This window comes from Dendrobium catenatum, unplaced genomic scaffold (assembly GCF_001605985.2).
Source record: "Dendrobium catenatum unplaced genomic scaffold, ASM160598v2 fragScaff_scaffold_627, whole genome shotgun sequence".
Lineage (NCBI taxonomy): Eukaryota > Viridiplantae > Streptophyta > Magnoliopsida > Asparagales > Orchidaceae > Dendrobium > Dendrobium catenatum.
In genome coordinates, this window is record NW_021319089.1 from 754,604 (window position 1) to 767,590 (window position 12,987).

General features: G+C 33.4%; 1 protein-coding gene across 1 annotated transcript in view; it reads right to left on the reverse strand.

Moving 5' to 3' along the window:
• Positions 1–4,198: 4,198 nt before the first annotated feature.
• Positions 4,199–12,987, reverse strand: part of LOC110112669 (nodal modulator 1) — a gene marked incomplete in the record, with an annotated part of 84,119 nt that continues 75,330 nt past the window's right edge. Inside the window, 4 exon segments of the mRNA XM_020844969.2 lie at positions 4,199–4,610; positions 4,678–4,751; positions 8,770–9,126; positions 11,229–11,463. Of these exon segments, the coding sequence (XP_020700628.1) occupies positions 4,502–4,610; positions 4,678–4,751; positions 8,770–9,126; positions 11,229–11,463 (775 nt within the window).

A 12,987-nucleotide genomic window follows, 5' to 3' on the forward strand; every position in this document is an offset into this window, starting at 1 on the left:
ATTAGCAGAATTCATGTTGGATGGTTGAAGTGGAGGATCCAATTGTAGCTAATGTAACTGAGTTGCAGTTAGAGAAGATTGACTTTGACATTGAGGAGAACATTGAAGATGTTATTAGTGAGGATGTGGTCTTATCAGATGAAAGTGAATCACCTAGTGATTAATAGTTAGGAGGTAAATGTCATCTTATCAGATGAAAGTGAATCACCTAGTGATAATTAGTTAGGAGGTAAATGTAGTATTGTCAGATGAAAGTGAATCACCTAGTGAGAATGTGGTATTGTTAGATGAAAGTGAATCACCTTTTAGCACAAAGTAGATTTTTTTTTTTTTTTTTTTTTACATATTAGCATACATATAATAGTTTCTTTTTGTACATGTTAGTATACATAGAGTAGATTTTTTTTTTTTGCATGTTAGCATACATAGAATAGTTTATTTTTTCACATGATATTATACAAACAATAGATTTTTTTTACATATTAGCAAATATATAATAATTTCTTTTTTATATATTAGTATACAAATAATAGATTATTTTACATGTTAGCATATATATAGTAGTTTCTTTTCTTGCATTTAATTTACTTATTTTCTGCATTTTTATAAATATGCAATTTGTATCTAAATATATTTTTTTATTTTTTGTAGATGTCTTTTGGGGATTATGAGCTCATAGGCAGTCGATCACAAATATTTTCAAGTGCAGGAAGAATACTAGTGGAGGAGCTAGTAGGGATAGAGGTACTGAGAGGACCTGCTCATCACAGCCTCCCACTCATACCCAGCTTAGTCCAGTTTACCTATACCTAATGCAGGGAGTCCTCTATTTTACTCTGCAGACCCTCACTTTTTTTTTTCACCAGACCTTATGCAGATGACTCCCTTTTATTCGTATTACCCCCACCATCTTCTCAGGGATTCCTTGCTACTTATCCCTATCCACCATATTTTTAGCTATTTTACTACCCACCACCCCTCAGTCCTATGCAACTAGACCTTCTACCCTTACTGCAGCTGGACCTTCCATGTAGACTGCCCCAGCACCCTGTAGATGGGCGCATGCTAATTCAGTCAGAGGGTGACACGTACATAAATATGTATGTTTTATATTACACATATATTTAAGAAATAATATTCTTTAACTAAATATTTTATGCAGGATTATCCATCAAAGTAGCTCACATATAAGATACATGATATCATATAAAGCATGTTTGATGCTCCATATGTCTCTTAGAAGAAAATCCCAAACGAAGTGCGTGACATGTGGTTCATGGAGATTGAGGTTAGTAAGTTGTAATATTATTAACATCTCTTCATATTTTATTACATTAATAAAGAACAATTTCTTTCTAGTTTGTTATATACAATAAGATTTCTATTGGTTGCCTGTGCATGGTACTTGACTCAAAATAAATTTAATGAAATACCGAGCAACTCGCATGTTAGACATGTTCACTCGTATAATGAGGACAAGCAAGCTACTAATTTAGATTGGAGAGGGAGTATGGGCAGAGCTCAATATTTCCTAGGGTAGTCCATATTTTACAGTGAAGACGAAGTAGAATAGACAAAATCAAGCTTTTGACATTGGGAGCCCATGTAGCTTAGTCCATACTGGAGGGTCAGTTCCACACACTGAGTATAGATGACGATTAGAAATTTTTTTTTTAATAGACTTTAGTAATATTTTTATTTATGCTTGTTAATATAAGTATATTGTAGAAGGAGATACTTGTTAGAGAATCTATTGCATTTGAGTTACACAATTACACTAATAAGAGTCAGGAGTACCAGCTGTGGGTGGATGAGTGAGCTAGAAGGGCATATGTTAATATACAAGGATATTATGTTTAAATTAATTTTTTATATGACAATTACATGATGATTAATATTATGTTATATTTTGTAGGATGAGTATACAAGGCTTCAAGAGAGTCAAGTTATAGTAGGTGAGGGTTCCTCTGGGAGATCTACAAATATTTCTAACTACCGTACTTGATCGCAAGCAGTAGGTAGAATGCATAATGGACAAGTTTATGAATTAGACTTGCAAGCCTATGCATTTGAGGGATAGTTCTCTTTTTCTACCAGTTACTTTGCAGGTTGCCATGAAAGTTTATATAGCCAATAGGTGGCTAACATGACAGTGGAGTTAGAAAATGTCCGAAAAACACAAGCGAACACAAATATTCTGATACTTGATAAGCTTAGAAGATTGAGAGGACTAAATTGGCTGAAATCAACCTGTTCCGACATCGGCCGACCATGGTGACAAGGACACACTTTAATAGTGTTATGACAATTATAGAATTTTATAGAACAATGTTGTTTATTTGAGATATTGGAATGCTTATCACTGTTTGATTATTATTTCTTCTTATTACTTCTCTTAATTATTACTTGTAAACAGTTTGGATTTGTACTGTTGCAAAGCTCAATAATCGATTGCATGAGCTATTTTTTTATCAATGCTATAGGTTTTTTATGAATTTATGACAAAAATTCCATCACAAACTTTGATACGACGTTCTAGTATCGTGGTTTATGATGGAAATATCCATCACAATTGACAGTGAATTTGCAATAGATTTTCTGCCACAACGTATGATAAATAGTCCGAAGTAAATTGTAACAGAATTTCCATAGTACATCCACCACAAATTTGCCGCAAAATATTTACGACAGATTGGTTCCATCACAAATACTTTTGCAATGTGGGATTTAATGGCGGATTAAGTTCCATCACAAACCAGTATTTGCGATGAATTTATATTGTTTTGCAGTGGATTATTCAACCGCAAAAGGTTAACATTCTTGTTGTGCAATAAATAAATTATAAATTGATAATTACTAATTTTTAAGATGCTTTATTAGAGTGTCAGCTGAAATTTTAAATTGGCTACTCAAATCATAATCTTTTTGGATATATTGCATTAGATAGATTGGCTTTGTTGTTAGAATACACCAGCCTAATATTCTCAAATTGTCCTATAGTAAACTTGACAATAGTGAAGCCAATGGCCCATAGATTGGTACATAGGAAGTTAGCAGGTATGCATATTTTCTTGCTAATGGGGATAAGTTTTAGGCATACAGATGTGTAAGTGGCAGTGGTTAGGGAAAAAATATTGAGCACATAAGAGTAAGTGCTGAGCGCTTAATTATATATAAAAAAGGAAATGAGGTAGAAGGTGGGTGGATTTCTTGGAAGTCCTCGGTTTGGTGATTGAAAGATAAAAGAATCTATAATACTTATGCTGTAATTGTGTTCTAGTTAATTTGGAATGCACTAGTGTGGACTTCAGTGCACCCTGCTAGAAATGAGGTCAACAGAATCCATCAAAACTTCTACCTATTGATCTAATGACTAACAATCATCTAGTTATCAGTCACTTGATCCTCAATCAAATTTCAATATATTCTTCAATCAATCTTCAATCCAAACCTCAATTTAACCTTCAATCATATCCAATCAACTTCAATCTAACCTAGGTTGAGCAATTTATTGATTTTAAAATATATCTTAAAATCATCTTAATTTTATTATTACAATGTTTGATTAAGCTAATTAAAAATTCTTTTAGATATGTTTGGAGTTTTATGCTTTTCTTTTATATATACTCATTCAAAGCCATCATTTATAACATAATTAATTACTAAGATTCAGTTATTAATATTAACTTTAATGATATTATTTGATAAGAATATAATCTCAAAGTTAAGGAAGGTGGGTTCTCATTATTAATATCGTCTAGGAGCCATTATGAATTCACAAGGAATAGTAGAAACTTGTTCAAGTGGAATATACTTTAGTTATTCTAAATATTTTATTTTATTTTATGTTAATTCTCACAAAATATAATCATGTAAAAAGACATAATTAATGCATTAATAATATCCTCTATTCAATAATAGAAATGTACATATCTATTACTTTAATTTCAATTTTTCTAATACTTGTGTCAAAAAAATTTATTTCTACAAATTTAAAATTTCATCAAATATACACTTATTGTGATAGCTTTAAATACTCGCTTTGTTAAAAAATTATGAAAGAATACATAAAATTAAAAAAAGGGGGAATAAATTACTCAAAAACACTTTGAATTCATGATAATCTAACAATAAAATTATTCCTCATTTAATTTTAAGCAGATTGCTTTCTCTATTGATGTTATAAACTCGTACTACATACTGATCTACAACATCACAAGTAGGTAGAATTCAATTTTTTATCATTTTTACAGTAAAAAAAAGGCAAACATTTTGCTTTTTAAAAACTTGAAAGCAAAGCCAGTGTAATCAGAACTCAGCTAATGTTTTGACCACATAAAGCAGAACTGGAAAGCATAAAAAATTGTCATTTCGAGTTTCAGAACAGCATCAAAACATGATTGGATAATAATCTGGGAAGATTATGAAATTAACATAAGAAAAAACTTAAATTCTAGAAAAACCTCCACAACAAGACCCTTTTGAATAATCTCGTGGGCTTTTAATTAGCTCGCTTCCTCAAAACTGGTTTACGTATTTCCTTTTTCCGGGTAACTGAAGACAATCCTAACTGAGTTTTCTCAGTCGCTATGAGGTATAAATCCTTCAACCTGCAAAAACAATATATGTTTGACTGAAACATATAAAGGATTTCAAAAATGTAAGAGATTTGAATACCTTGGCAAGCTGATGAATATAATGATAGCAAATACTCCAGCAATAAGTGGAAAAACGGGAGCTGGTGTGAGTTCCTGCACCGAAAATAAATAAATAATAGTCGGGATGGCAGTGAGAAATGCAGTCTCATATGTCAAAAAGCATAAAACTCTTTCGATACTATGATGTGAAAAAATAAAAGTCATGTAATAGAAAAACACTTTGGCTGGAAAAGGATATATGATAATAACGCAATAGACTCACCATGAAACTGGACCAATTTTTCTTACAGAGACAATCAGAAGATCAGCACTAAGAGGCCTTTAAGACCAGGCTAACGAAATGGTGTTTAATTCTAATTACTATATTAGAGCCTGATTCCAATTTCTCAGCCATTTCGTCCTGTATCTAATCAAAGGAGAACTGTAGAAATAAAGTTACCCTCAGCTGAGTTTTTACCAATTTAAACCTAAGTGAGATGTGACCATTCAACTCTTCAAGTTGGATTGCATATACAACACTTATCAACCCCAGTTGTGGGCTCCAAATATTCATGTTCCTGCCTCTTCACGTCCTTTTTGTCAAAGAGGAGATTTTTAACGAGTTTAGGTGCAGGGATAAATTTTCAACAAGCAGATTGAATTTTTGATAAGACACAATCAGAGATTTCACCCTCATCTTATGAGAACTTTATGATCTAAGGTCTGGTTTCCAATAGGTGTAAGCCCCTATAATTAATTACCCCTCTCGATAACAAGAGAATAATTTCAATTAAGACTAGTCATTAGATAGGTACTGAGTACCCCGCGTATAATAGCAGCAGTTTTAGGGTTTTAAAATTGGATTTGAGATTTTTTTAGATTTAAAATTTATCATGGTATACTTAAAGTGGATGATGGCGGAATGATTATGGCCCGACCAAGATCCCATGATTCCGTTGTCTTGCGCTATCATGGTCCCTAGTCTACTTTGTCAGAAGAGGTAGTCGACCCTACCTGACAAAATAATCATTGCCGACAACCATGAGTTGCATCATCTAAGATTACCTTATAGACTTAAGGTAAATGTTTGTCTAAGAGGACATATTTGAGTTCATCGTAGCTAACAAAGGGCTTTATGCCTTATCCGCTATATCATATTTGATTAATTACTCCAGAATTTAAAGTCATTGGAAAACATATATGCTTTGACCATGATCCTAATTTAGTGGTACCATTTGGCGAATAAACCACCCGGTCAGAGTGCCCCAGTCATAATCATTCATTTGTGGTTCCATTGGTCGGCAAAATCATCGGTTAGAGACACGTGCCACATCTTTAATAGCAGCTGATGGTTTGAGAATAAATACTAATGATATTCTTGACTGGACATTCACTCTTTGTTATTGAAGTGATTTCAAAATTTATCCACTTTGACATTTTGTTGTAGAGGGAAAATAAATTTTTCTTTAAGCATTGGGTGATTATCATCTTGGATGTTTCTTGTGATTATTGAAATTTGAACTTTTATTAAAATTAGAGCTCCTTAATGATTAATTTTGGAAGCATTTAAAAGACAGGACCCCTCTTTAATTGAGATAAATTTTCAATATAGTCATCATCGAGATGACATCAAAGTCACTTTAAACATTTGTATTAACATCACGGTTCATGGATATTTTAAAAGGCAAGGTGTTCTCCAGTTGTGATTTTCTATCAATAAAACTATCATCGGGGTGACGAAATGTTATGGTTTACAATTGCGCAATCTGAGGCGTGCCTTGAGGCACGCCTCAACGCAATTTTTCCCGTTTACACGTCAAAGCTCACACTATGACGATGGAATTTGAGGCGTACGCCTCAATTAAACTGAGGCGTGCCACGCCTCATTTATTCAAGGCGTTTGCCTCTTGACATTAAAAAAAAAATCTAAACCTAATATTTATGTCGCTGGTAAGACTTTGCCCGTGTCATACCTAGCCTCGCCTCTTTGCCTCGCGTAAGCCCACAATTCTTCTTCTTCGCATGGCCTCTCGTCTTCGACCTCGACTGTGACTGCTATGAGGCCTCAACCGCGACTGCTCCCTTGACACCTTGACCTTCCACTTCTTCTTATTTCTTCTGCGCATGGCTCGTTGACTCGTCAAGTCCGCCGGCTCGTCAACTCGTCAGGTCCCCCTCCGCCTTCTCCTTTTTTTTTTGCGACAACATGTGTCATTGTTATCTTTCTTTTATACAACAAACACATTTGTTATCTATCATACACTTTGACTTAATGTATTTTTCATGACCTTTTGATTGTATTAGAATCTTAATGCAATTTCAAAATCAATAATCCACAGTGATTTTAGGAACTATATAAGTGATACCAAAGTTATTATTCATATCTACCTCAATAATTCCTATTAAAGCTTCATTGGGAGTCCTGAACTTCGAATCAAATAAACATATCAATACTTTTACTACTATTCTTTTGCTGAACAATCATTTTATATTATTCACTCATTAGTATATAAAAAAAATTATCATTTTATGTACGCCTCAAAACGCCTCGAGGCTTATGCCTCGCCTCACGAACGAAAAATGCCTCAATACCCGATTACACAATTTTAAACATTGCGAAATGTCACTTGAAAATGGTTGTATTTCATAGGGAATTGGAGGCATTTGAAAGACGGGGTCTCCTTCGTATGAGATTAACTTTCAACGTGGCCATCATCGGGGTTTGTAAGTAATTTTATTCTATTATTTGAATTTTATCAACTTTGTTTGCTTGCTGACAAAGGCTTGGGTTTGACTTCTAACTTTTAGGCTTATCGTATAAGTAGTAGGGTCGAGAATCTGTATTTTAATACATGAATTTTTTTATAAAAGACATTGAAAGCCTAATGTGAATGTATGAAAACAAATATTTTAGCAGACTCACCGAGAGTTTATATTTTTTAGTAGTGATTATTTCTTATAATAGGCTTTGAAGGCCTAATGTAAACGTATGAAACTAAATACTCCAGTTAATTCAACGAGTGTCAATCCGAAGAATTTGTGTTTTAATTAGTGAATCTTCCTAATAAGAGGCCTTGAAGGTTCAATGTGAACATATAAAATAAAATACTCTGGTTGATGTAACGACTGTGTTTATTTGATGATTCAAGTTGTGTCAACTCTAGTCCATTCAAGGAGAATAAATTGGACTTGGACTTAGGTTCACTTTTGACCCGCACATCATTCTCAAGCAAGAGTTTAGGTGTAATGTACTTGTCGGAGCACATGCAGATAGTTTGAGTTTCATTCTAAATAAAGTGTGCACTTTTTAGTGGACTTGCATAACACATTTGCTCACTTTTTAGAGTGGTAGATTTAAAACTTATTGTTATTTTTTAATCCACACACATTCCTCGAACATTATGTGCATACACGTCACGCTCGTTGTGGCTCGTGAGGGTTAAGGGAGGAATTAAGTGCATCTTTCTTATTTTTATTTTTTCTCTTTTTTTAATTTTAAATGCAAAAAATTAATATTAAATAATAATATTTATGCATATTAATCATGATCAATTTGCTCATAAAGTTGTCATCGTTCGCACATGACAATGTTGCCTCAATTCGCACGAGCAAAATTTTAATTTTTGTCGATTGACGACCCTGGCCAATATGTGTCGATCTTAACTGTTTTAGCTGCCCTAAATGCGTCTGCGCTGTTTGTTTCGGGAATGTAGACCATTTTGGCGATTTGGGTTTCGGTCGACGCTGCGCTCTATCGCTTTTGAAAAACACCATGCGCAGGCAACTCAGCCGCGACAATAGTATTTTAGGTCAACAACAGTTAAAGTTCAAGCCCTGAAGCTTGATTTGAAGAATAAGGGTGGCAATAGAAACCTACATGCTTATAAATAGTAAACAAATTATAGATTAAAACGAGCATAAGCTGGATATAGAACTGCTAAATACCAAATACAAGATCCTTTACACTACATTCTAAGCGGTGAATGATATCAGTATATTAAAAATTAAAGCTTCTACTGGTCATAATGAAGCACAAAACGAATTGTGAGATCAATTATGATACTTCAGGTAATCAGACTAGGTAATCTAATTCAAATATACAAGATATGTAAAGTAATCAATCAAGAAATACCTGTTTATAATGATGCTCTACAACATTATATTTGAGAGGACCCACGTGAACTTGGGGTTGTTTTACCAAGTCAACTTCAAGAATCTCAGATTCAAATCTGCCCCTCTTCCATCCAAGGCCTGGTCGAAGCTGCACAAGGTGTCGGCCCTTCGCCAAATCTCGTATCTGGAAGTAATTAGAGATTGGCAGAGGAATGACTGACTCAATCTCAGACGGGTCACTTGCTGACCTTATTTCTATTAAGAGATGGGGCTGTAATGTTTCAAGATTGTATCCTTCCACGTGACCGCTCAAAATGGTCATCTCAGGTTGCTCAAAAACAACAAAGTCAACTCCTACTATATCTTCAGTACCAACCTGAAGAAAAGAGCATAAAATCCAATGAAAATAATTAACGATGGTTTGCACTGCTAACATTTGATTCATCTGCAGTATGATAGCATAACAAAAAATAAAAGAATACTTAAATGAATAATTGTATTCATAGAGTACCAAAAAAAAAAAAATTAATTTCCACCAGAAAAGATGAAAATTTGACAAATTTGTAATAAATTCTTGCGTATCAAAAGCAACAGCAACAGCATTATCAACAATTAATTGGGAATCTCTTTCAAATATTTCTTTAAAATCCACTCCCATCTGCATTTGATGTTAATTCGTGTTAAATATTTATTTCAAAGCCTTTCATGGCAGTTCTGGTGGATCCAGAAATTTTTTTAACGAAGACTATAAATTTATTAAGTTATTGAGGGGCATGAATCTAACGTTTAATGTCGAAAACATCAAATGGCCAGAGTATGTTAATATAAAAAATAAGTTAAAAATTTAGAGAAGTCATGAACTACATAAAATAAAAAAATGATGACTAAATATTTGAAACTACAAATCCAAATCAAAGCACTATCTTAAATATCCACAATTTACTAAATAAGGTATTTTATTTTATACACAATTTACTAAATATTATTACATGCATAAGTTATAGTTTCAAAGAGCAAAAATAAATGATAAGTTATGTATTAAATTAAGGATTAATTAAATTATTAGGAATATATTAATAAATAATAAGAACATATATTGTTATAAGTTTCAACACAATGGAAGTGTAGCTTAAGGAGTGCATAATAAGACTGAAATTATAAATTTCAGATTAGTGCTAATGTTTCTAATTTAATAATAACATTGTTTCTTTTAAATCAAATGCATCAATTGTTATTAATATTTGTTAATTCAACTGCTATTGCAAACTCATTTTTTAATTTAATTCTGTAATATATAAGATTGATAATATTGAAATGAATGATATTTCTTTTAATTTCCATTTTATGAACTTCAAATAATAGAAAATATTCATTTAAAGTAGTTTCTATTTATTTGTTATTAACAGAAAACATCAACTCAGAATATTCTCCATATATTTTTATCATCCTTTACATCATTCATATTATTTAATTTCAATAATTACATGATCTTAAAGTTCTCTCTAACAATCTATAGAAGCGCCTCTTTTAAAATAGAATAATAATTGAATCTTAACGTTATAATATTGTTTATAATCCCTTGCAACACAGATAATATGACTAGTAATCCCTGCCCATTACAATTATATATCTATACTGGCAATTATCTTGCCCAGCCTTAACAACATGTGATGCGAATTATATGATGACTTCACAATTTATGTTGCGATTTGCAACTAAACCACAGATATTGAATCGATTAACACAACCTTGGAGTTATGAAAGTTAATGCGCAGTACTCCCATAACATATAACAAAGTGGAGAAGTAACAAATAGCATCATTGAAAGTAGATAAACACCTATAATTAATATAGATCTAGTCGTTTTTTAAACTCAGGCTGGTAGGTGGAGATCATGATAAGGAGCAAATTATCAAAATGGTTGCTAGTCGTTTTTAAGTCAGTCCGTTTTAGTTGGAGAATTACAGGTGCTCAGTTTAATACTTGGACTCACAAAATATGAGCCACTGCTTTGGATAAAAATTGTCAGAGAAGTTTTTTATGAGCAATTTTCGACCTTTAAGAGTTAATTTCCTTGGTATGAGTTCGTATTATAGAAAGAGTGGTCCTAATAGATCCAAATGCCCTCAGAAAATTTCCCTCTAATTCTCATCTAAATAGCAAAGTTGATAGAAGGATTAAAATGATTCATATTTAGTGGATCGTGGGATCACATTGAGCGCCTAAAAGAACCCAGTTTTAAAATGAACACCTAATCTAACAACCCTTTTTATCAGTTACTCTCACGATTAATTTTAGATTTGGCATCTTTAGTGGTTTAACCATTGACCAAGAAGTTAATACACGCCTTCTCATAGTTCCTACGAATTAATGAAAACTAGTTTAATATGAATGAAGGCCCTAGTTACAATTAGTTGGCCATCAGTTTATTATTGGATAAAAAGCATGAAGTTAATGACTGGTTAGCAAAACGCTTGCCTTAACAGAAAGATGGTCCGGAGAAGACCGCTCAATCCTTGAGCTTCCCAATCCTGGTTCTTCCTTTGTTGCTAATTTTATTGTATAAGTTTTGCCTGGGAGAAGCCCCCTAAGACGGAAACTTCCAGTAACATCCGTTGTTGCTTCCTCATAAAAATCATTAGACTCCGAACGTGCCTCCACATATACGCTTTCCTTTGGCTGGCCAGAGATTAATGTTACAGTGCCCAAGACACTGCAAATAAATGGAAAGCCAACACAGTATATTAAGGTTATACTCACAGAAGCAGGAAGAAGAGAAAATAATCAATGTATGAAGCCAAGTGAAAGTTGGCTTTAGATAGACCAACAAGAGCATTTTAGTACAACAATACAAACAAGAGAAATACTAACAGAGTATTGGTTTCTATATGGAAAATATTTTTGATACGCAAGAACAGACTATGTAACAATTCACCTCTTACCTACAGATGAGGCAAATATTAAAATATTGTTTTCTTTGCTCTAAAAATGGTAAATTCAAATGGACCATTTAACTATCGGTGCATCTAAGAAAATAAAGTAATCCTTTACGAAGCTATGTACTTAATTATTCGTCGCAACTTTCATCATCATATCAGGAAAAACCATGAAGGGGCATGGTGATGCGGACATCGGTACTAAGATTTGGCGCATCTATCACAGGAGGCGTCGTAAATCAACAGCTATTATTTAAATTTTCATTTATGAATTATTTACTAAATTTTAGCTCTTGTTTTATGTATTTTCTGTTTTACCCCTAGGTTAGTTATTTGAGTGTTGTGGCCCAAGGGGCCAATTTTGATTTTTCACAAATTGTGGCCCATATATAGGGCCTTAAGCTATTGTAATGGGATGAAGATCTGAAATTAAAAAAAAAACTGTGTCCACACTTGTGTTCTTCTTGTGAGAGAGCGTTAGTGAGATTCCTATGGAAAGGAATCAGAGTTGTCACCAACCGCAGGATGGGTCCGGGCTCGTGATTTGAAGTCCCTTGGAGAAGGGCAACGGATCACCCGTTAGCCTTCAGAAGAGTCCGAGCCTCGCGGTTTTTAGTTTTCTATCGTTTGTTTCTATCTTTCGTTTTATATTTATCTTTGTCTTGTTCCTTCTTATTGCTTCCCTTAGTCATATTCATCTTCCTCCACCCCATCTTCATTTGGCCACCGGATTCACCTCCACCCGAAATCCCTCATCCCCTCTCCACATCACGGCTAACCCCTCTCAGCCCCTCGGCCAAACCACCATACCAAGCTCCACAAATTTTTCCCCATAGCCGCCGGCCACCTTCACCCGATCCCACCCTCTTGGCCGCCGACCACCTTCCCCCATTAGCTCGTCCACCGCAAGCCACTCTTGTTTGTCTCCATGAATGAGGAGTCAATGTCACCTTAATGCTTGCCTAAATAGTTCAAATAATTTAGGAAATTATTTTCATCCTTTGAAATTCAAATTTTGAATTTCAAATAGTTTCCTAAATTAGAAAGCTATTTTAGGAAAGTATTGAATCTCATTCATGATGTAATTCAAACTTAATTTGGGCAATTTAATTTTGGGCGGTTTTCAAATTTTCAAATTCCACTAATTTGAAATTTGAATTCTTTCATAATTTATCATTCTATTTTTGGAAAGTTACTAAATGAATTTTATTTGAATTTCAAATTCAAATTGGATCTAATTATTTCTTTCCTAAATCCCAAATCCTAAATTAAGCAATCTCAATTAATTGCATTCAATCATT